A 23,525-nucleotide genomic window follows, 5' to 3' on the forward strand; every position below is an offset into this window, starting at 1 on the left:
TGAGGCAAAACTGAGCTTATATTGAAAATGAATGGTCTCTACAGAGGGAGAGAGAGTAGAGCAGCAGAGGGTCCTGCCTCCCACGGTCCCTGCTCTCCTTTCTCCCGTGAGACTGGGGTGTATTCATTCCCGCCAAGCCGTTGTAAAACGGTTCATTTAGCATTTCTTACCCTCCTGAGTGGGGCCCAGGAGTTTATCGGGCACATAAACGTTCACTAGACTCATGAGGTAGAAATTCTGGTTATTTAATTCAATGTATACTTTTCTTTATTCATATCCCATACCCATATTTCCTGGGTTATGTCGGAGTTCTGTGTGTTTTGTGATGTCTGTCATTCCGGCTGTGCGTAATAGGAGATTTGCGGGCCTCCATGCGCATAGAAACAGGCTACTATGTGTCAATATATTGAATAAGATAACATTGTTCCATTTTATGAATGGTGATGAAATATAATTAAGACAAATGTGACAATGGAGGGAGGGGGGGGTGTAAATGGCCTTTTACATTGTAGAACCAGTTTTATTGGTTGTAATTGCCAATTGGATGGTCCGGGGTGAGTGGCAAGTGCTTTTGTAGCTGTTTGCTTGTGTATGTATGTGTTTGGTTTCTCAAGGGGAGGCTGTGCAGTCTTGTCCTTTACCTGTGTGTGTTCAGATGGGGCAGGGCCTGATACAGAGGCTATTCATTTTTGGAGGTGTTATTGCCTGTGTATATTTGATGAATCTACAGTGCCTTGCGAAAGTATTCGGCCCCCTTGAACTTTGCGACCTTTTGCCACATTTCAGGCTTCAAACATAAAGATATAAAACTGTATTTTTTTTGTGAAGAATCAACAACAAGTGGGACACAATCATGAAGTGGAATGACATTTATTGGATATTTCAAACTTTTTTAACAAATCAAAAACTGAAAAATTGGGCGTGCATGACCTGTAAATAAATGTCCACTCTGAACCTGACTTGTCTTCTGCTGATTTTAAGGCTTTTATTACTGATACAAAGGCTCCATTTTACACCTATATCATCAATATGTGTTGTAGACAAAATGAGGGCTGTCTGGTCGGCTCAATAAATAGACAAAGATTTGTAGTTGGAAAAAGTTACTGCATGTATAGATTTATTTTTTACTTGAGACTTGACTTTCTCTTAGAATGTACGACTTGACTCTTGACCCGTTCTACTTGGGATGCGACTTGAGCCTCGGACCTTTGTGACCTGAGACTTGCTTGTGCCTGGAATAATAGTGACTTTGTCTCACACCTCTGCCGATCGCTGTCGGCTTGTTGGTGACCACTGATCTAGAGTATGGCACAAACTCACCGTCCACACAAAGGTGCCTGTTTACCAAGCCTGTGTCACCAGCACGCTCACACCAAGTGTGAAGGCTTAGCAACTTCCACCTGCGCTGCCTGAGGTGAATACTGGGCATCACCTTGGAAGGACAGGATCACACGCAACCGCAGTCCTGTAGTGAGCACAACTACGCAGTACGTACATACTCTCCTGAGGCAACGACGCCTTCGCTTCCTCTGCCACTCACATCGGATGGATGACGGACCAATCCAGAAGGACATTCTCTGCCCCAGAATTGTCCTCTGGAAAGAGACCAACTGGCAGCTTACGCTGTAGAGATATTTGCAAGCAAGACGAGTCCTTCACCATCAACATCGACACCTGGGAAGATTCTGCCCACCGTCTCCACTGGTAGCAGGCACTTTGCAGCGGGCTGCTGACAAGCCAAAACAACCCTGGCTCAACACTGAGACGTAAAGAGAGCGAATAGGAAATAACGTCGGGACAGCACCACATCGACAACCATCTGTCCGGCTTACACACGTGACAACTGTGGCCGAGTCTGCCTCACACGGATTGGACAACAGCCACAGCAGACCTAACCCCTAACCGCTCAAGGTCACAGACGCTGCACTAAGACCTAACCGCTCAAGGTCACAGACGCTGCACTAAGACCTAACCCCTAACCGCTCAAGGTCACACACGCTGCACTAAGGCCTAACCGCTCAAGGTCACACACGCTGCACTAAGGCCTAACCGCTCAAGGTCACACACGCTGCACTAAGGCCTAACCGCTCAAGGTCACACACGCTGCACTAAGGCCTAACCGCTCAAGGTCACAGACGCTGCACTAAGGCCTAACCGCTCAAGGTCACACACGCTGCACTAAGACCTAACCCCTAACCGCTCAAGGTCAGACGCTGCACTAAGGCCTAACCCCTAACCGCTCAAGGTCACAGACGCTGCACTAAGACCTAACCCCCCAAGGTCAGACGCTGCACTAAGACCTAACCCCTAACCCCTCAAGGTCACAGACGCTGCACTAAGACCTAACCCCTCAAGGTCACAGACGCTGCACTAAGTCCTAACCCCTCAAGGTCACAGACGCTGTATAAACAAAAGTATGTGGACACCCCTTCAAATTAGTGGATTCTATTTCAGCCACACTCGTTGCTTACAGGGGTATACAATCGAGCACACCGCCATGCATTTTCCATAGACAAACGTTGGCAGTAGAATGTCCTTACTGAAGAGCTCTGTGACTTTCAACGTGGCACTATCATAAGATACCCACTTTCCAACTGGTCAGTTTGTCAAATGTCTACCCTGCTTGAGCTGCCTCGGTCAGCATGACAATATGTAGCACAAAGCGAGGCCCATACAGAAATGGTTTGTTGAAATCGGTAGGGAAGGTTAAATATGTAGCCTAGCTTCGTAGCGTTCAGCCAATCAGTTTGTACACACTACAAGGTTAAATATGTAGCCTAGCTTCGTAGCGTTCAGCCAATCAGTTTGTACACACTACAAGGTTAAATATGTAGCCTAGCTTCGTAGCGTTCAGCCAATCAGTTTGTACACACTACAAGGTTAAATATGTAGCCTAGCTTCGTAGCGTTCAGCCAATCAGTTTGTACACACTACAAGGTTAAATATGTAGCCTAGCTTCGTAGCGTTCAGCCAATCAGTTTGTACACACTACAAGGTTAAATATGTAGCCTAGCTTCGTAGCGTTCAGCCAATCAGTTTATACACGCTACAAGGTTAAATATGTAGCCTAGCTTCGTAGCGTTCAGCCAATCAGTTTATACACGCTACAAGGTTAAATATGTAGCCTAGCTTCGTAGCGTTCAGCCAATCAGTTTATACACGCTACAAGGTTAAATATGTAGCCTAGCTTCGTAGCGTTCAGCCAATCAGTTTGTACACACTACAAGGTTAAATATGTAGCCTAGCTTCGTAGCGTTCAGCCAATCAGTTTGTACACACTACAAGGTTAAATATGTAGCCTAGCTTCGTAGCGTTCAGCCAATCAGTTTGTACACACTACAAGGTTAAATATGTAGCCTAGCTTCGTAGCGTTCAGCCAATCAGTTTGTACACACTACAAGGTTAAATATGTAGCCTAGCTTCGTAGCGTTCAGCCAATCAGTTTATACACGCTACAAGGTTAAATATGTAGCCTAGCTTCGTAGCGTTCAGCCAATCAGTTTATACACGCTACAAGGTTAAATATGTAGCCTAGCTTCGTAGCGTTCAGCCAATCAGTTTGTACACACTACAAGGTTAAATATGTAGCCTAGCTTCGTAGCGTTCAGCCAATCAGTTTATACACGCTACAAGGTTAAATATGTAGCCTAGCTTCGTAGCGTTCAGCCAATCAGTTTGTACACACTACAAGGTTAAATATGTAGCCTAGCTTCGTAGCGTTCAGCCAATCAGTTTATACACGCTACAAGGTTAAATATGTAGCCTAGCTTCGTAGCGTTCAGCCAATCAGTTTGTACACGCTACAAGGTTAAATATGTAGCCTAGCTTCGTAGCGTTCAGCCAATCAGTTTGTACACGCTACAAGGTTAAATATGTAGCCTAGCTTCGTAGCGTTCAGCCAATCAGTTTATACACGCTACAAGGTTAAATATGTAGCCTAGCTTCGTAGCGTTCAGCCAATCAGTTTGTACACACTACAAGGTTAAATATGTAGCCTAGCTTCGTAGCGTTCAGCCAATCAGTTTATACACGCTACAAGGTTAAATATGTAGCCTAGCTTCGTAGCGTTCAGCCAATCAGTTTATACACGCTACAAGGTTAAATATGTAGCCTAGCTTCGTAGCGTTCAGCCAATCAGTTTATACTATTATTGGCTTGTTTATTGTTTGTTATCCAGCAAGGTATTTTTGTTGTTGTTGTCCTTCTGTGGTTATGTAGATGTAACAGCTGTTCATGATTGACGTTTAGATTGCTAACATTAGGTAAGAAGAGTAATGGAACAGAGTCCATGATTGACGTTTAGATTGCTAACATTAGGTAAGAAGAGTAATGGAACAGAGTCCTTGATTGACGTTTAGATTGCTAACATTAGGTAAGAAGAGTAATGGAACAGAGTCCATGATTGACGTTTAGATTGCTAACATTAGGTAAGAAGAGTAATGGAACAGAGTCCATGATTGACGTTTAGATTGCTAACATTAGGTAAGAAGAGTAATGGAACAGAGTCCATGATTGACGTTTAGATTGCTAACATTAGGTAAGAAGAGTAATGGAACAGAGTCCATGATTGACGTTTAGATTGCTAACATTAGGTAAGAAGAGTAATGGAACAGAGTCCATGATTGACGTTTAGATTGCTAACATTAGGTAAGAAGAGTAATGGAACAGAGTCCATGATTGACGTTTAGATTGCTAACATTAGGTAAGAAGAGTAATGGAACAGAGTCCATGATTGACGTTTAGATTGCTAACATTAGGTAAGAAGAGTAATGGAACAGAGTCCATGATTGACGTTTAGATTGCTAACATTAGGTAAGAAGAGTAATGGAACAGAGTCCATGATTGACGTTTAGATTGCTAACATTAGGTAAGAAGAGTAATGGAACAGAGTCCTTGTTATGTGTAGCAATCGGCCATGATTGACGTTTAGATTGCTAACATTAGGTAAGAAGAGTAATGGAACAGAGTCCTTGTTATGTGTAGCAATCGGCCATGATTGACGTTTAGATTGCTAACATTAGGTAAGAAGAGTAATGGAACAGAGTCCTTGTTATGTGTAGCAATCGGCCATGATTGACGTTTAGATTGCTAACATTAGGTAAGAAGAGTAATGGAACAGAGTCCTTGTTATGTGTAGCAATCGGCCATGATTGACGTTTAGATTGCTAACATTAGGTAAGAAGAGTAATGGAACAGAGTCCTTGTTATGTGTAGCAATCGGCCATGATTGACGTTTAGATTGCTAACATTAGGTAAGAAGAGTAATGGAACAGAGTCCTTGTTATGTGTAGCAATCGGCCATGATTGACGTTTAGATTGCTAACATTAGGTAAGAAGAGTAATGGAACAGAGTCCTTGTTATGTGTAGCAATCGGCCGCAGTTCTCCTGCTCTGACCTTGTTATGCTAGGGGTCATGTTAAATATTAATCACCCACATCAAGCATTCCACATCGCTCTCTCGCTCTCTTGCTCTCTCCTCAACACCCTCATCCTTTTCTTATTCATTTTCCTTTTTGGGGGATATTGCTTCTCTTATCCCCACTGTTTTCTTATTCCCGTCTGTCTTCCTGTTTTTCTGATCAGGTGTGTAAAGCCAAGTATTTTTATCCTTTTTTGAGGAACAGCCTACACACACACACACACACACACACGAGCACACACACACACACACACACACACACACACACACACACACACACACACACACACACACACACACACACACACACACACGAACACACACGAGCACACACACACACACACACACACACACACACACACACACACACACACACACACACACACACACACACACACACACACACACACACGAGCACACACACACACACACACAACACACACACACACACACACACACACACACACACGAGCACACACACACACGAGCACACACACACACACACACACACACACACACGAGCACACACACACACACACACACACACACACACACACGAGCACACACACACACACACACACACGAGCACACACACACACACACACACGAGCACACACACACACACACACACGAGCACACACACACACACACACGAGCACGCACACACACACATACACATACACACACACGCTGGCTCTGTAATGAGTCTGGATGGAAGGCAGTTACAGTCCGTCAGCTAGCTTAACGTTGTAGCACGTGTAGCCTATTCCCTATATAGTGCACAACCTTTTTGACCTGAGCCTCCATGAGGATTCCTCTTGGCCCGGGTCAAAAGCACTGCACTACATTTAGAGAACAGGCGTGTTATTTGGTTTCACAGCCAGAGAGACATCTCTCATAATGTTATAATGAGCAGCCTACCTCTTGCATTTAGATAAATTAAATATCAAAACAGTAGTTGTAAGCTGCCCCCATAGATCTTCCATGCTGGGCTCCAGCAGGAGATGCCTGTCAATGTCAATCACCGAGTATTACCTTTTTTGAAGGATATCACTGTTATTCATTAAAGACAGCAGATCGGCACCGTGCAGGTGTGTGTGGGCGTTCGTCAGTCCATTCTCGCGTTTGTGTGTGTTAGTGGCAGAGATTGTGTCTCTCCAAGGCCGTGTGTGTATGAAAACCATTAATGAATAGTTTTTTTTTTTGTTCAGCACTCAACAGCCAAGGCTTTTCATGTATTTCTACTGTCGACTAGATCAGAGGGGATGTGCCAGGACTGACTCACCTTCAGCTTGAGAACCAGACAAGCTCTCTTCCAGACCCAGGCTAAACCATTCTAAAACTCAGCCCAACCCATCCACGCTAAACCAGGCTAATGCTCAGCCTGACCCATCCCAGCTAAACCAGGCTAACGCTCAGCCTGACCCATCCCAGCTAAACCAGGCTAACGCTCAGCCTGACCCATCCCAGCTAAACCAGGCTAACGCTCAGCCTGACCCATCCCAGCTAAACCAGGCTAACGCTCAGCCTGACCCATCCCAGCTAAACCAGGCTAACGCTCAGCCTGACCCATCCCAGCTAAACCAGGCTAACGCTCAGCCTGACCCATCCACGCTAAACCAGGCTAACGCTCAGCCTGATCCATCCACGCTAAACCAGGCTAACGCTCAGCCTGACCCATCCACGCTAAACCAGGCTAACGCTCAGCCTGACCCATCCACGCTAAACCAGGCTAACGCTCAGCCTGACCCAACCAGGCTAACGGGCAGCCTGACCCAACCAGGCGTATTAACCAGGACTGCTTATAGGGATATAGGGCAGTGGGTGTTGGAGAGAGAGGCAGGATATAGGGCAGTGGGTGTTGGAGAGAGAGGCAGGATATAGGGCAGTGGGTGTTGGAGAGAGAGGCAGGATATAGGGCAGTGGGTGTTGGAGAGAGAGAGCAGGATATAGGGCAGTGGGTGTTGGAGAGAGAGGCAGGATATAGGGCAGTGGGTGTTGGAGAGAAAGGATATAGGGCAGTGGGTGTTGGAGAGAGAGGCAGGATATAGAGCAGTGGGTGTTGGAGAGGCAGGATATAGGGCAGTGGCATATAGGGCCGTGGGTGTTGGAGAGGCAGGATATAGGGCCGTGGGTGTTGGAGAGGCAGGATATAGGGCAGTGGGTGTTGGAGAGGCAGGATATAGGGCAGTGGGTGTTGGAGAGGGAGGCAGGATATAGGGCAGTGGGTGTTGGAGAGGGAGGCAGGATATAGGGCAGTGGGTGTTGGAGAGGGAGGCAGGATATAGGGCAGTGGGTGTTGGAGAGGGAGGCAGGATATAGGGCAGTGGGTGTTGGAGAGGGAGGCAGGATATAGGGCAGTGGGTGTTGGAGAGGGAGGCAGGATATAGGGCAGTGGGTGTTGGAGAGGGAGGCAGGATATAGGGCAGTGGGTGTTGGAGGGAGAGGCAGGATATAGGGCAGTGGGTGTTGGAGAGAGAGGCAGGATATAGGGCAGTGGGTGTTGGAGGGAGAGGCAGGATATAGGGCAGTGGGTGTTGGAGAGGGAGGCAGGATATAGGGCAGTGGGTGTTGGAGAGGGAGGCAGGATATAGGGCAGTGGGTGTTGGAGAGGCAGGATATAGGGCAGTGGGTGTTGGAGAGGGAGGCAGGATATAGGGCAGTGGGTGTTGGAGAGGGAGGCAGGATATAGGGCAGTGGGTGTTGGTTAGAGAGGGCTATAGAAAAGTGGGTTAGGATGAGGGAGGGAGTAAGAGATGGAAGGAAGGGGGAGTAATAAGGAAAGGAAAGCCTCTCTTCTCCTGAGATCTGAATTCATTGAGAGTTCAAGTCTTTAATTAGCTAGGTAATTACCATGTGGGGTTGAGTTTATTTATTTACGTGTTGGCACAATATTTAGACTGCCATCTTGACGAGCGACTGGCTGGAGATAACCCACCACGGTCAGGTGGACTTAGCGGTTTACACAGTAGTGTGGTGAATATTATCGGTAGTGTGGTGAATATTATCGGTAGTGTGGTGAATATAATCGGTAGTGTGGTGAATATAATCGGTAGTGTGGTGAATATTATATGTGGTGAATATTATCGGTAGTGTGGTGAATATTATCGGTAGTGTGGTGAATATTATCGGTAGTGTGGTGAATATTATCGGTAGTGTGGTGAATATTATCGGTAGTATATCAGTAGTATACAGCAGCCAAACTCAATTGACGGACCGCGGTCCGGGTTCGGACCCAGTGAATGGCCAATGCAGGCAGGCCAATGCAGGCAGGCCAATGCAGACATTATTAGACCGCTTTCAATCAACCGGGCACAGCGGCGTCCAACTCGGCTCTCTCTCTCTCTCAGCATCGTCCACCTCTATTAGTGCCCTGTCTATTCCACTCGCGTGGTTATATGCAAATACACGAGGCCGCGTCTTCCCTAATGACATCAATGCAAATATCCTCTGCGGAACCTCGGGACAAGCAGACAGAAAGAGACAAAGACGTTATTCAACAATGTTGATGCAATGATCCACATGTTTACAGTATAAATGTATGTAATTCATTCAAATTCGTGTCTTATATATATATAATGCACATTAAATAACATGTTTCCTACATTGGTAGACGCCGGTTTATTACTACGCTGTACCAGAGTGCAGATAAAGAACGATATCCATCCCAGACCTTTGCCGCCTAGGAAATTTGTGTCACTGTGTTGTCAAATTGTTGAGTGCCCCTGGTATACAGTATCTACAGTAACAATTAAATTAATATTAACAGTAGTATAGGGAAATGGCTGTTTACAATATATACAGTAACAGTGGATAATTTACAGTAGCAGTAGGAACATGGGCCCGTTTACAGTAACAGTAGGGAACATGGGCCCGTATACAGTAACAGTAGGAAAATGGGCCTGTATACAGTAACAGTAGGAACATGGGCCCGTTTACAGTAACAGTAGGAACATGGGCCTGTATACAGTAACAGTAGGAACATGGGCCCGTATACAGTAACAGTAGGAACATGGGCCCGTTTACAGTAACAGTAGGAACATTGGCCTGTATACAGTAGCAGTAGGAACATGGGCCTGTATACAGTAACAGGAGGAACATGGGCCCGTATACAGTAACAGTAGCAGTAGGAACATGGGCCTGTATACAGTAACATTAGGGAACATGGGCCTGTATACAGTAACAGTAGGAACATGGGCCTGTATACAGTAACAGGAGCAGTAGGAACATGGGCCTGTATACAGTAACAGGAGCAGTAGGAACATGGGCCTGTATACAGTAACAGTAACAGTAGGAACATGGGCCCGTATACAGTAGCAGTGGGAACATGGGCCTGTATACAGTAACAGTAGGGAACATGGGCCAGTATACAGTAACAGTAGGGAACATGGGCCAGTATACAGTAACAGTAGGGAACATGGGCCTGTATACAGTAACAGTGGGAACATGGGCCTGTATACAGTAACAGTAGCAGTAGGAACATGGGCCTCTATACAGTAGCAGTAGGAACATGGGCCTGTATACAGTAACAGTAGCAGTAGGAACATGGGCCTGTATACAGTAACAGGAGGAACATGGGCCATATACAGTAACAGTAGGAACATGGGCCCGTATACAGTAGCAGGAGGAACATGGGCCCGTATACAGTAACAGGAGGAACATGGGCCATATACAGTAACAGGAGGAACATGGGCCCGTATACAGTAACAGTAGGAACATGGGCCTGTATACAGTAGCAGTAGGAACATGGGCCTGTATACAGTAACAGTAGGAACATGGGCCCGTATACAGTAGCAGTAGGAACATGGGCCCGTATACAGTAACAGTAGGAACATGGGCCCGTTTACAGTAACAGTAGGAACATGGGCCTGTATACAGTAACAGGAGGAACATGGGCCATATACAGTAACAGGAGGAACATGGGCCTGTATACAGTAGCAGTAGGAACATGGGCCTGTATACATTAACAGTAGGAACATGGGCCCGTTTTACAGTAACAGTAGGAACATGGGCCTGTATACAGTAGCAGTAGGAACATGGGCCCGTATACAGTAACAGTAGGAACATGGGCCCGTTTACAGTAACAGTAGGAACATGGGCCTGTATACAGTAACAGTAGGAACATGGGCCCGTATACAGTAACAGTAGGAACATGGGCCCGTATACAGTAACAGTAGGGAACATGGGCCTGTATACAGTAGCAGTAGGAACATGGGCCTGTATACAGTAGCAGTAGGAACATGGGCCTGTATACAGTAACAGTAGGGAACATGGGCCTGTATACAGTAACAGTAACAGTAGGAACATGGGCCCGTATACAGTAACAGTAGGAACATGGGCCCGTATACAGTAACAGTAGGGAACATGGGCCCGTATACAGTGGGAACATGGGCCTGTATACAGTGGGAACATGGGCCCGTATACAGTAACAGTAGGAACATGGGCCCGTATACAGTAACAGTAGGAACATGGGCCTGTATACAGTAACAGTAGGGAACATGGGCCTGTATACAGTGGGAACATGGGCCTGTATACAGTAACAGGAGGAACATGGGCCCGTATACAGTAACAGTAGGAACATGGGCCCGTATACAGTAACAGTAGGAACATGCGCCTGTATACAGTAACAGTAGGGAACATGGGCCTGTTTACAGTAAGTAGGGAACATGGGCCCGTATACAGTAACAGTAGGAACATGGGCCTGTATACAGTAGAAGTGGGAACATGGGCCCGTATACAGTAGCAGTAGGAACATGGGCCCGTATACAGTAACAGTAGGAACATGGGCCCGTATACAGTAACAGTAGGAACATGGGCCCGTATACAGTAACAGTAGGAACATGGGCCTGTATACAGTAACAGTAGGGAACATGGGCCTGTATACAGTAACAGTAACAGTAGGAACATGGGCCCGTATACAGTAACAGTAGGAACATGGGCCTGTATACAGTAACAGTAGGGAACATGGGCCCGTATACAGTGGGAACATGGGCCTGTATACAGTAACAGGAGGAACATGGGCCCGTATACAGTAACAGTAGGGAACATGGGCCTGTATACAGTAACAGTAGGGAACATGGGCCCGTATACAGTGGGAACATGGGCCTGTATACAGTAACAGGAGGAACATGGGCCCGTATACAGTAACAGTAGGGAACATGGGCCCGTATACAGTAACAGTAGGGAACATGGGCCCGTATACAGTAACAGTAGGAACATGGGCCTGTATACAGTAACAGTAGGGAACATGGGCCCGTATACAGTGGGAACATGGGCCTGTATACAGTAACAGGAGGAACATGGGCCCGTATACAGTAACAGTAGGGAACATGGGCCCGTATACAGTAACAGTAGGGAACATGGGCCCGTATACAGTAACAGTAGGAACATGGGCCTGTATACAGTAGAAGTGGGAACATGGGCCCGTATACAGTAGCAGTAGGAACATGGGCCCGTATACAGTAACAGTAGGAACATGGGCCCGTATACAGTAACAGTAGGAACATGGGCCCGTATACAGTAACAGTAGGAACATGGGCCTGTATACAGTAACAGTAGGGAACATGGGCCTGTATACAGTAACAGTAACAGTAGGAACATGGGCCCGTATACAGTAACAGTAGGAACATGGGCCTGTATACAGTAACAGTAGGGAACATGGGCCCGTTTACAGTGGGAACATGGGCCTGTATACAGTAACAGGAGGAACATGGGCCCGTATACAGTAGCAGTGGGAACATGGGCCCGTATACAGTAACAGTAACAGTAGGAACATGGGCCCGTATACAGTAACAGTAGGAACATGGGCCTGTATACAGTAGCAGTAGGAACATGGGCCTGTATACAGTAGCAGTAGGAACATGGGCCTGTATACAGTAACAGTAGGGAACATGGGCCTGTATACAGTAACAGTAGCAGTAGGAACATGGGCCCGTATACAGTAACAGTAGGAACATGGGCCTGTATACAGTAACAGGAGGAACATGGGCCTGTATACAGTAGCAGTAGGAACATGGGCCTCTATACAGTAGCAGTAGGAACATGGGCCTCTATACAGTAGCAGTAGGAACATGGGCCTGTATACAGTAACAGTAGGGAACATGGGCCCGTATACAGTAACAGTAGGAACATGGGCCTGTATACAGTAACAGTAGGAACATGGGCCTGTATACAGTAACAGTAGGAACATGGGCCTGTATACAGTAACAGTAGCAGTAGGAACATGGGCCTGTATACAGTAGCAGTAGGAACATGGGCCTGTATACAGTAGCAGTGGGAACATGGGCCTGTATACAGTAACAGGAGGAACATGGGCCTGTATACAGTAGCAGTAGGAACATGGGCCTGTATACAGTAGCAGTAGGAACATGGGCCTGTATACAGTAGCAGTGGGAACATGGGCCTGTATACAGTAACAGGAGGAACATGGGCCCGTATACAGTAACATTAAAACTTCTTAGGGAAAGACCCCTTTTTTTCAATTTCCTCCTAAAATGACATACCCAAATCTAACTGCCTATACCCAGTGTACTTTATCTCAGTGATGTATATTGACAGACCTAGTATACTTTATCTCAGGGATGTATACTGACAGACCCAGTGTACTTTATCTCAGTGATGTATATTGACAGACCTAGTATACTTTATCTCAGTGATGTATACTGACAGACCTAGTATACTTTATCTCAGTGATGTATACTGACAGACCCAGTGTACTTTATCTCAGTGATGTATACTGACAGACCCAGTGTACTTTATCTCAGTGATGTATATTGACAGACCCAGTATACTTTATCTCAGTGATGTATACTGACAGACCCAGTGTACTTTATCTCAGTGATGTATACTGACAGACCCAGTGTACTTTATCTCAGTGATGTATACTGACAGACCCAGTGTACTTTATCTCAGTGATGTATACTGACAGACCCAGTGTACTTTATCTCAGTGATGTATACTGACAGACCTAGTGTACTTTATCTCAGTGATGTATACTGACAGACCTAGTGTACTTTATCTCAGTGATGTATACTGACAGACCCAGTGTACTTTATCTCAGTGATGTATACTGACAGACCCAGTGTACTTTATCTCAGTGATGTATACTGACAGACCCAGTGTACTTTATCTCAGTGATGTATACTGACAGACCTAGTATACTTTATCTCAGTGATGTATACTGACAGACCCAGTGTACTTTATCTCAGTGATGTATACTGACAGACCCAGTGTACTTTATCTCAGTGATGTATACTGACAGACCCAGTGTACTTTATCTCAGTGATGTATACTGACAGACCCAGTGTACTTTATCTCAGTGATGTATACTGACAGACCCAGTGTACTTTATCTCAGTGATGTATACTGACAGACCCAGTGTACTTTATCTCAGTGATGTATACTGACAGACCCAGTGTACTTTATCTCAGTGATGTATACTGACAGACCCAGTGTACTTTATCTCAGTGATGTATACTGACAGACCCAGTGTACTTTATCTCAGTGATGTATACTGACAGACCCAGTGTACTTTATCTCAGTGATGTATATTGACAGACCCAGTGTACTTTATCTCAGTGATGTATACTGACAGACCCAGTGTACTTTATCTCAGTGATGTATACTGACAGACCTAGTGTACTTTATCTCAGTGATGTATACTGACAGACCTAGTGTACAATATATATATATATATATTGTTTATATATAGTTCACTATTCTTAAAATCCACTCTGTAGGGAATATGGTGCCATTTTGGATTTTTAACTCTAGACTTGGTATCCGTCCTCCCACTCCTTGTTTGTGCTCTTCTGACGGAGCTAGTGGTTATTTATCCACTGTCATTTCTTTGTCTGCAAAACATGCACTTATGCTAATTTCATTTTTTTTCTCCATTTGTCAGTTTAGAAGCAGGTGAGCAGGAGGGAAGTTAAGTTAGCAGAGGGCTCTCAGAAAGACCTGGCAATGCTTCTGAAGAGAGAAAGGAAGGAGAGGAAGGATAGGAGAGCAAGGACGGGAGGAGAGAGGAAGGATAGGAGAGCAAGGACGGGAGGAGAGAGGAAGGAGGGCATAGAATGGAGGGAGGGCGTAGGAGGAGAGGGCGTAGGAGGAGGAATGTAGATGGGTGGAGGAGGAAGGTAGATGGATGGGTGGAGGAGAGGGAGAGGAGGAAGGTAGATGGATGGGTGGAGGAGAGGGAGAGGAGGAAGGTAGATGGATGGGTGGAGGAGAGGGAGAGGAGGAGGAAGGTAGATGATGGCTGGAGGAGAGGGAGAGGAGGAAGGTAGATGGAGAGGAGGAGGAAGGTAGATGGAGGAGAGGGAGAGGAGGAGGAGGAAGGTAGATGGATGGAGGAGAGGAGGATGGTAGATGGATGGTGGAGAGGGAGAGGAGGAGGAAGGTAGATGGGTGAGGATGGAGGAGAGATAGAGAGGATGGATGGATGGATGAAGGGAGGGAGAGGAGGAGGAAGGTAGATGGGTGAGGATGGAGGAGAGATGGAGAGGATGGATGAAGGGAGGGAGGAGAGTAAGTAATACCCTGTTCAAACTGAGACCAGCCATCCCATGGTGCATTGCAGTGTCTGCTGTTTCCTGTACTTAACTTTTTTTTTTTTTTTACAAAAGTGAAATGTTTGCAACGTGGGATTGTAAAATGGCATTGTAACTATGTGTCAACACAGAAACAGTGCTCTCCTGAACTTCCCACTTAGTTTTGTCCCAAATTGCACGCTATTCCCTATATAGTGCACCACATTTGACCATGGGCATTAGCGTTCCATTGAACATCAGATGAGCTCTTGTGCCGGTTTGGAGCCAAATCAGAGAATTTGACACAGCCTGAGTGCGTGACAGCAACGATGGCTAAGCCCCCCCCCCCCCCCCCCCCCCCTCCCTCCCAAGACACAGACAGACAAGACAGTTGATGTCATTAACGTGGTCTTGCTGGATAGTCTTTGTTAGGCCGTGAATCAGGTCTTTCTGGCCAAGGGCCAAACAGCCGACATCAACCGTCATCAATTGGCACCCTATTCCCTATATAGTGTACTACTCTAGACCAGGGCCTATAGGGGAAAAGGGTTTCCATTTGGGACATATCGCATGAGTCTGTCTGTCTGCTATCTGTCACATTAACGCCCCAAATGTGTCACTGTTATTAAATTAGTCCCCAAATCTGGAGCATCATTTTATCAATCTGAGGGGGGAGAGAGAGAGAGAGACTGAAGGGAAGGGGGGCTGTGAAAGAGGGAAACTGAAGGAAACTTAGGGAGAGATATGGAGAGCGTAAAGGATCAATCTGTTTCAGATTGTGACTTGATTGATCATCATGGCTGATGGCTTTATATCTAGCTGTTCTTAGGAAACACAATACCACCACCACTACTACTACCACCACTACTACTACCACCACTACTACCACCACTACTACCACCACCACTACTACCACCACTACTACTACCACCACTACTACTACCACCACTACTACTACCACCACTACTACTACCACACCACTACTACTACCACTACCACTACTACTACCACTACCACCACTACTACTACTACTACCACCACTACTACTACTACCACCACTACTACTACTACCACCACCACTACTACTACCACTACTACCACCACTACTACTACTACCACCACCACTACTACTACCACTACTACCACCACCACTACTACTACCACCACCACTACTACCACCACCACTACTACCACCACCACTACTACCACCACCACTACCACCACGACTACTACCACGACTACTACCACCACCACTACTACCACTACCACCACGACTACTACTACCACCACCACTACCACTACTACTACCACTACCACCACTACTACTACCACTACTACTACCACTACCACCACTACTACCACCACTACTACTACCACTACTACTACCACTACCACCACCACTACCACCACGACTACAGCTACTACCACCACCACTACTACTACCACCACGACTACAACTACTACCACTACTACTACCACTACCACCATGACTACAACTACTACCACCACCACTACTACTACGACTACCACCACCACCACTACTACTACTACTACTACCACTACCACCACGACTACAACTACTACCACCACCACTACTACTACCACTACCACCACGACTACAACTACTACCACCACCACTACTACTACCACTACCACCACGACTACAACTACTACCACCACCACTACTACTACCACTACCACCACGACTACAACTACTACCACCACCACTACTACTACCACCACCACTACTACTACCACTACCACCACGACTACAACTACTACCACCACCACTACTACTACCACTACCACCACGACTACAACTACTACCACCACCACTACTACTACCACTACCACCACGACTACAACTACTACCACCACCACTACTACTACCACTACCACCACGACTACAACTACTACCACCACCACTACTACTACCACTACCACCACGACTACAACTACTACCACCACCACTACTACTACCACTACCACCACGACTACAACTACTACCACCACCACTACTACTACCACTACCACCACGACTACAACTACTACCACCACCACTACTACTACCACTACCACCACGACTACAACTACTACCACTACCACCACGACTACAACTACTACCACCACGACTACAACTACTACCACTACCACCACGACTACAACTACTACCACTACCACCACGACTACAACTACTACCACCACGACTACAACTACTACCACTACCACCACGACTACAACTACTACCACCACCACCACCACCACTACTACCACCACCACTACTACCACCACCACTACTACCACCACTACTACCACAACCACCACTTCTACTACCGCTACCACACTTACTACCACACTTACTACCACACTTACTACCACACTTACTACCACTACTACTACTACCACCATCACCACCACTACCATCATCACCACCATCATCACCACCACTACCACCATCATCACCCTCATCACCACCACTACCATCACCACCACTACCATCACCACCACTACCACCATCATCACCCTCATCACCACCACTACCAAATCACCATCATCACCACATCACCACCATCACCACCACTACCATCATCACCACATCACCACCATCATCACCACCACTACCATCATCACCACCACTACCACATCACCACCACATCACCACCACCACTACCACATCACCACCACCACTACCACATCACCACCACCACTACCACTACCATCATCACCACCACTACCATCATCACCACCACTACCACCATCATCACCACTACCACCATCATCACCACTACCACCATCATCACCACCACTACCATCATCACCACCACTACCATCATCACCACCACTACCATCATCACCACCACTACCATCATCACTACCATCATCACCACCACCATCACCATCACCACCACTACCATCATCACCACCACTACCATCATCACCACCACCATCACCACTACCATCATCACCACTACCATCACTACCATCATCATCACCACTACCATCATCATCATCACCACTACCATCATCATCATCACCACTACCATCATCATCATCACCACCACCACCACTATCATCACTACTATCACATCACCACCATCACTACTATCACATCTATCATCACCGCCATCACTACTATCACATCTATCATCACCACCATCACTACTATCACATCTATCATCACCACCATCACTACTATCACATCTATCATCACCACCATCACTACTATCACATTTATCATCACCACCACTATCACATCTATCACCACCACTATCACATCCATCATCATCACCACTATCACATCTATCATCAACACCACCACTAACATCATCACCACTATCGCTGCCACCACTATCACCATCATCACTATCACCACTACTAACACTATCACAATGATCATCACCACCACCATCATCAACATTACCACCACCACACTATCATCGCCACAACTACCACCATCACCACTACAACCACCACTACTACCATTACTATCACTGCCACAACTACCACCATCACCACTACAACCACCACTACTACCATTACTATCACTGCCACAACTACCACCATCACCACTACAACCACCACCACTACCATTACTATCACTACCACCATCACCACTACAACCACCACTACAACCATTACTATCACTGCCACAACTACCACCATCACCACTACAACCACCACTACAACCATTACTATCACTGCCACCACCACTACCACTATAACCATTACTATCACTGCCACCACCATTACCACTACAACCATTACTATCACTGCCATAACTACCACCATCACCACTACAACCACCACCACTACCATTACTATCACTACCACCATCACCACTACAACCATTACTACAACCATTACTATCACTGCCACAACTACCACCATCACCACTACAACCATTACTATCACTGCCACCACCACCACCACTACCAATACTCTGCCGCTCTGTCTGTGCTGACTGATGACTGGGGTATCTGGAGACGTATTCACATACTGCATTTACCTTCCATTATGTGCCCTGTCCAGACTGCCTTTATGTCCTAGTCTAACCCTGTCTCTCTCTGTCTGTCTCTCCAGTGTCCAGACTCTGCCTGTAAGCCCTAGTCTAACCCCATCTCTCTCTCTCTCTCGGTCTCTCCAGTGTCCAGACTCTGCCTGTATGTCCTAGTCTAACCCCATCTCTCTCTCTCTGTCTCTCCAGTGTCTAGACTGCCTTTATGTCCTAGTCTAACCCCGTCTCTCTCTCTCTCCAGTGTCCAGACTCAGCCTGTAAGCAGGACCTGTTGGCCTACCTGCAGCGTATTGCTCTGTACTGCCACCAGCTCAACATCTGTAGTAAGGTGAAAGCAGAGGTCCAGAACCTGGGAGGAGAGCTCGTGGTCTCTGGGGTAAGAACTGATGTGCTTTGTTACTAACACTTTACATGTGTAGTCTAGTGGTTAGAGCCAGGTAAGTCTCTTAAGAGTTTTGCACACCTGGATTGTACATTATTTGCACATTATTATTTTTTAAATCCTTCGAGCTCTGTCAAGTTGCTTGATGATGATCATTGCTTAACAGCCATTTTCAGATCTTGCCATAGATTGTCAAGCCAATTTAAGTCAAAACTATAACTAGGCCACTGAACATTCAATATCGTCTTGGTAAGCAACAGTGTATATTTGGCCTTGTGTTTTAGGTTGTTGTCCTGCTGAAAGGAAGTGTTTGTTGGAAAGCAGACTGCCTGTGCTTAAATCTATTGTTTATTTTCATCCTAAACAACTCCCCAATCCTTAATGATGATGAGCATACCCATAACATGATGCAGCCACCACCATTCTTGGAAATATGAAGTGGAACTATATTGGATTTGCCCTAAACATTACACTAGGTTTTCAGGACATAAAGTTCATTTCTTTGTCAATTTTGTTTTTGCAGTTTTACTTTAGTGCCTTCCTGCAAACAGGATGCATGTTTTGGAATATTTTCTGATTCAGCCTCGGTTTTCTCCTATCACAGCCATTAACCTCTTAACAGTTATTTTTTTATATATTTATATTTTGTACCTCACTGTTCTCCCCCAATTTCGTGATATTCATTTACGATCTTGTCTCATCGCTGTAACTCCCCAACGGGATCGGGAGAGGTGAAGGTCCAGTCATGTGTCTTAACACCCACTCGATTGAATGCTAGGAAACACAGATCAACTGACGACCAAGTCAGCTTGCAGGTGCCCAATTAACCTGGACGCTAGGAGACACCGATCAACTGACGACCAAGTCAGCTTGCAGACCCATCACAAGGAGTCACTAGAGCGCGATGAGCCAAGTAAAGCGCCCCCGGCCAAACCCTCCCCTAACCTGGACGACACTGGGCCAATTGTGCGCCGCCCTATCGGACTCCCGGTCACTGCTGGTTGTGATACGAGTACCAGGCTTTGATGGCACTGCAACACTGAGATTCAGTGCCTTAAACTGCTGCACTGCTCGGGACTTACTCTAACTGTTTTAGTCATTATTCGCCTCATGGTGAAATTCCTGAGTGGTTTCCTTCCTCTCCGGCAGCTGAGTTGGGTTTGATGCCTGTATATCTTTATAGTGACTGGGTGTATTGATACACCATCCAAAGTAGAATTAATAACTTCACCATACTCAAAGGGATATTCAAGGTCTGCTTTTTCCTCATTTTTACCCATCTACCAATGAGTGCCCTTCTTTGTGAGGCCTTGGAAAACCTCCCTGGTCTTTGTGGTTGAATCTGTTTGATATTCACTGCTCGACTGAGGGACCTTACAGATAATTGTATGTCTAGGGTGTACACGGATTAAGTAGTTGTTAAACACTATTATTGCGCACAGAGTGAGTCCATGCATCTTATTATGTAAGTTAAGCACATTTTTACTCCTGAATTTATTTAGGCTTGTCATAACAAAGGGGTTGAATACTTATTGACTCAAGACATTTCAGCTTTTAATTTTTTAATTTATTTATTGTTACTTACACTATACATACATGTGGCCAACTGTGTTACTAACACTATACATGCTGTGTAGTCTAGCTTTACACTGTGTTACTAACACTATACATGCTGTGTAGTCTAGCTTTACACTGTGTTACTAACACTATACATGCTGTGTAGTCTAGCTTTACACTGTGTTAATTACACTATATATAACACTATACATGCTGTGTAGTCTAGCTTTACACTGTTACTAACACTATACTTGCTGTGTAGTCTAGCTTTACACTGTGTTACTAACACTATACATGCTGTGTAGTCTAGCTTTACACTGTTACTAACACTATACATGCTGTGTAGTCTAGCTTTACACTGTGTTAATTACACTATATATAACACTATACTTGCTGTGTAGTCTAGCTTTACACTGTTACTAACACGATACATGCTGTGTAGTCTAGCTTTACACTGTGTTACTAACACTATACATGCTGTGTAGTCTAGCTTTACACTGTGTTACTAACACTATACATGCTGTGTAGTCTAGCTTTACACTGTGTTACTAACACTATACATGCTGTGTAGTCTAGCTTTACACTGTGTTACTAACACTATACATGCTGTGTAGTCTAGCTTTACACTGTGTTACTAACACTATACATGCTGTGTAGTCTAGCTTTACACTGTGTTACTAACACTATACATGCTGTGTAGTCTAGCTTTACACTGTGTTACTAACACTATACATGCTGTGTAGTCTAGCTTTACACTGTGTTACTAACACTATACATGCTGTGTAGTCTAGCTTTACACTGTGTTACTAACACTATACATGCTGTGTAGTCTAGCTTTACACTGTGTTACTAACACTATACATGCTGTGTAGTCTAGCTTTACACTGTGTTACTAACACTATACATGCTGTGTAGTCTAGCTTTACACTGTGTTACTAACACTATACATGCTGTGTAGTCTAGCTTTACACTGTGTTACTAACACTATACATGCTGTGTAGTCTAGCTTTACACTGTGTTACTAACACTATACATGCTGTGTAGTCTAGCTTTACACTGTGTTACTAACACTATACATGCTGTGTAGTCTAGCTTTACACTGTGTTACTAACACTATACATGCTGTGTAGTCTAGCTTTACACTGTGTTACTAACACTATACATGCTGTGTAGTCTAGCTTTACACTGTGTTACTAACACTATACATGCTGTGTAGTCTAGCTTTACACTGTGTTACTAACACTATACATGCTGTGTAGTCTAGCTTTACACTGTGTTACTAACACTATACATGCTGTGTAGTCTAGCTTTACACTGTGTTACTAACACTATACATGCTGTGTAGTCTAGCTTTACACTGTGTTACTAACACTATACATGCTGTGTAGTCTAGCTTTACACTGTGTTACTAACACTATACATGCTGTGTAGTCTAGCTTTACACTGTTACTAACACTATACATGCTGTGTAGTCTAGCTTTACACTGTGTTACTAACACTATACATGCTGTGTAGTCTAGCTTTACACTGTGTTACTAACACTACATGCTGTGTAGTCTAGCTTTACACTGTTACTAACACTATACATGCTGTGTAGTCTAGCTTTACACTGTGTTACTAACACTATACATGCTGTGTAGTCTAGCTTTACACTGTGTTACTAACACTATACATGCTGTGTAGTCTAGCTTTACACTGTGTTACTAACACTATACATGCTGTGTAGTCTAGCTTTACACTGTGTTACTAACACTATATATAACACTATATGCTGTGTCCTGCTTCTAGAGCCGCTGACCGCTGTACACCCATACCAGTCAGCATGGGTTCAAATCCCACCCAGGGCTCTTCTGACTCACACCTGGCCTTCTCTTTCTCTGTTCCATCTGCAACACATTGATCTGCCTCGAGCCAGGGCTCTTCTGACTCACACCTGGCCTTCTCTTTCTCTGTTCCATCTGTAACACATTGATCTGCCTCGAGCCAGGGCTCTTCTGACTCACACCTGGCCTTCTCTTTCTCTGTTCCATCTGCAACACATTGATCTGCCTCGAGCCAGGGCACTTCTGACTCACACCTGGCCTTCTCTTTCTCTGTTCCATCTGCAACACATTGATCTGCCTCGAGCCAGGGCTCTTCTGACTCACACCTGGCCTTCTCTTTCTCTGTTCCATCTGCAACACATTGATCTGCCTCGAGCCAGGGCTCTTCTGACTCACACCTGGCCTTCTCTTTCTCTGTTCCATCTGCAACACATTGATCTGCCTCGAGCCAGGGCTCTTCTGACTCACACCTGGCCTTCTCTTTCTCTGTTCCATCTGCAACACATTGATCTGCCTCGAGCCAGGGCTCTTCTGACTCACACCTGGCCTTCTCTTTCTCTGTTCCATCTGCAACACATTGATCTGCCTCGAGCCAGGGCTCTTCTGACTCACACCTGGCCTTCTCTTTCTCTGTTCCATCTGCAACACATTGATCTGCCTCGAGCCAGGGCTCTTCTGACTCACACCTGGCCTTCTCTTTCTCTGTTCCATCTGCAACACATTGATCTGCCTCGAGCCAGGGCTCTTCTGACTCACACCTGGCCTTCTCTTTCTCTGTTCCATCTGCAACACATTGAT

General features: G+C 45.6%; 1 protein-coding gene across 3 annotated transcripts in view; it reads left to right on the plus strand.

The window, feature by feature from the left end:
- Nucleotides 1-23,525, plus strand: part of ctnna1 (catenin (cadherin-associated protein), alpha 1) — a 227,594-nt gene that overhangs the window by 198,958 nt on the left and 5,111 nt on the right. For all 3 annotated transcript variants that reach the window (XM_031789509.1, XM_031789508.1, XM_031789510.1), the window contains exon 18: nucleotides 19,207-19,341. In XM_031789509.1, coding sequence (XP_031645369.1) covers nucleotides 19,207-19,341 — 135 coding nt within the window. The remainder of the gene's footprint in view (nucleotides 1-19,206; nucleotides 19,342-23,525) is intronic.

Source organism: Oncorhynchus kisutch, linkage group LG15 (genome assembly GCF_002021735.2).
Source record: "Oncorhynchus kisutch isolate 150728-3 linkage group LG15, Okis_V2, whole genome shotgun sequence".
NCBI lineage: Eukaryota > Metazoa > Chordata > Actinopteri > Salmoniformes > Salmonidae > Oncorhynchus > Oncorhynchus kisutch.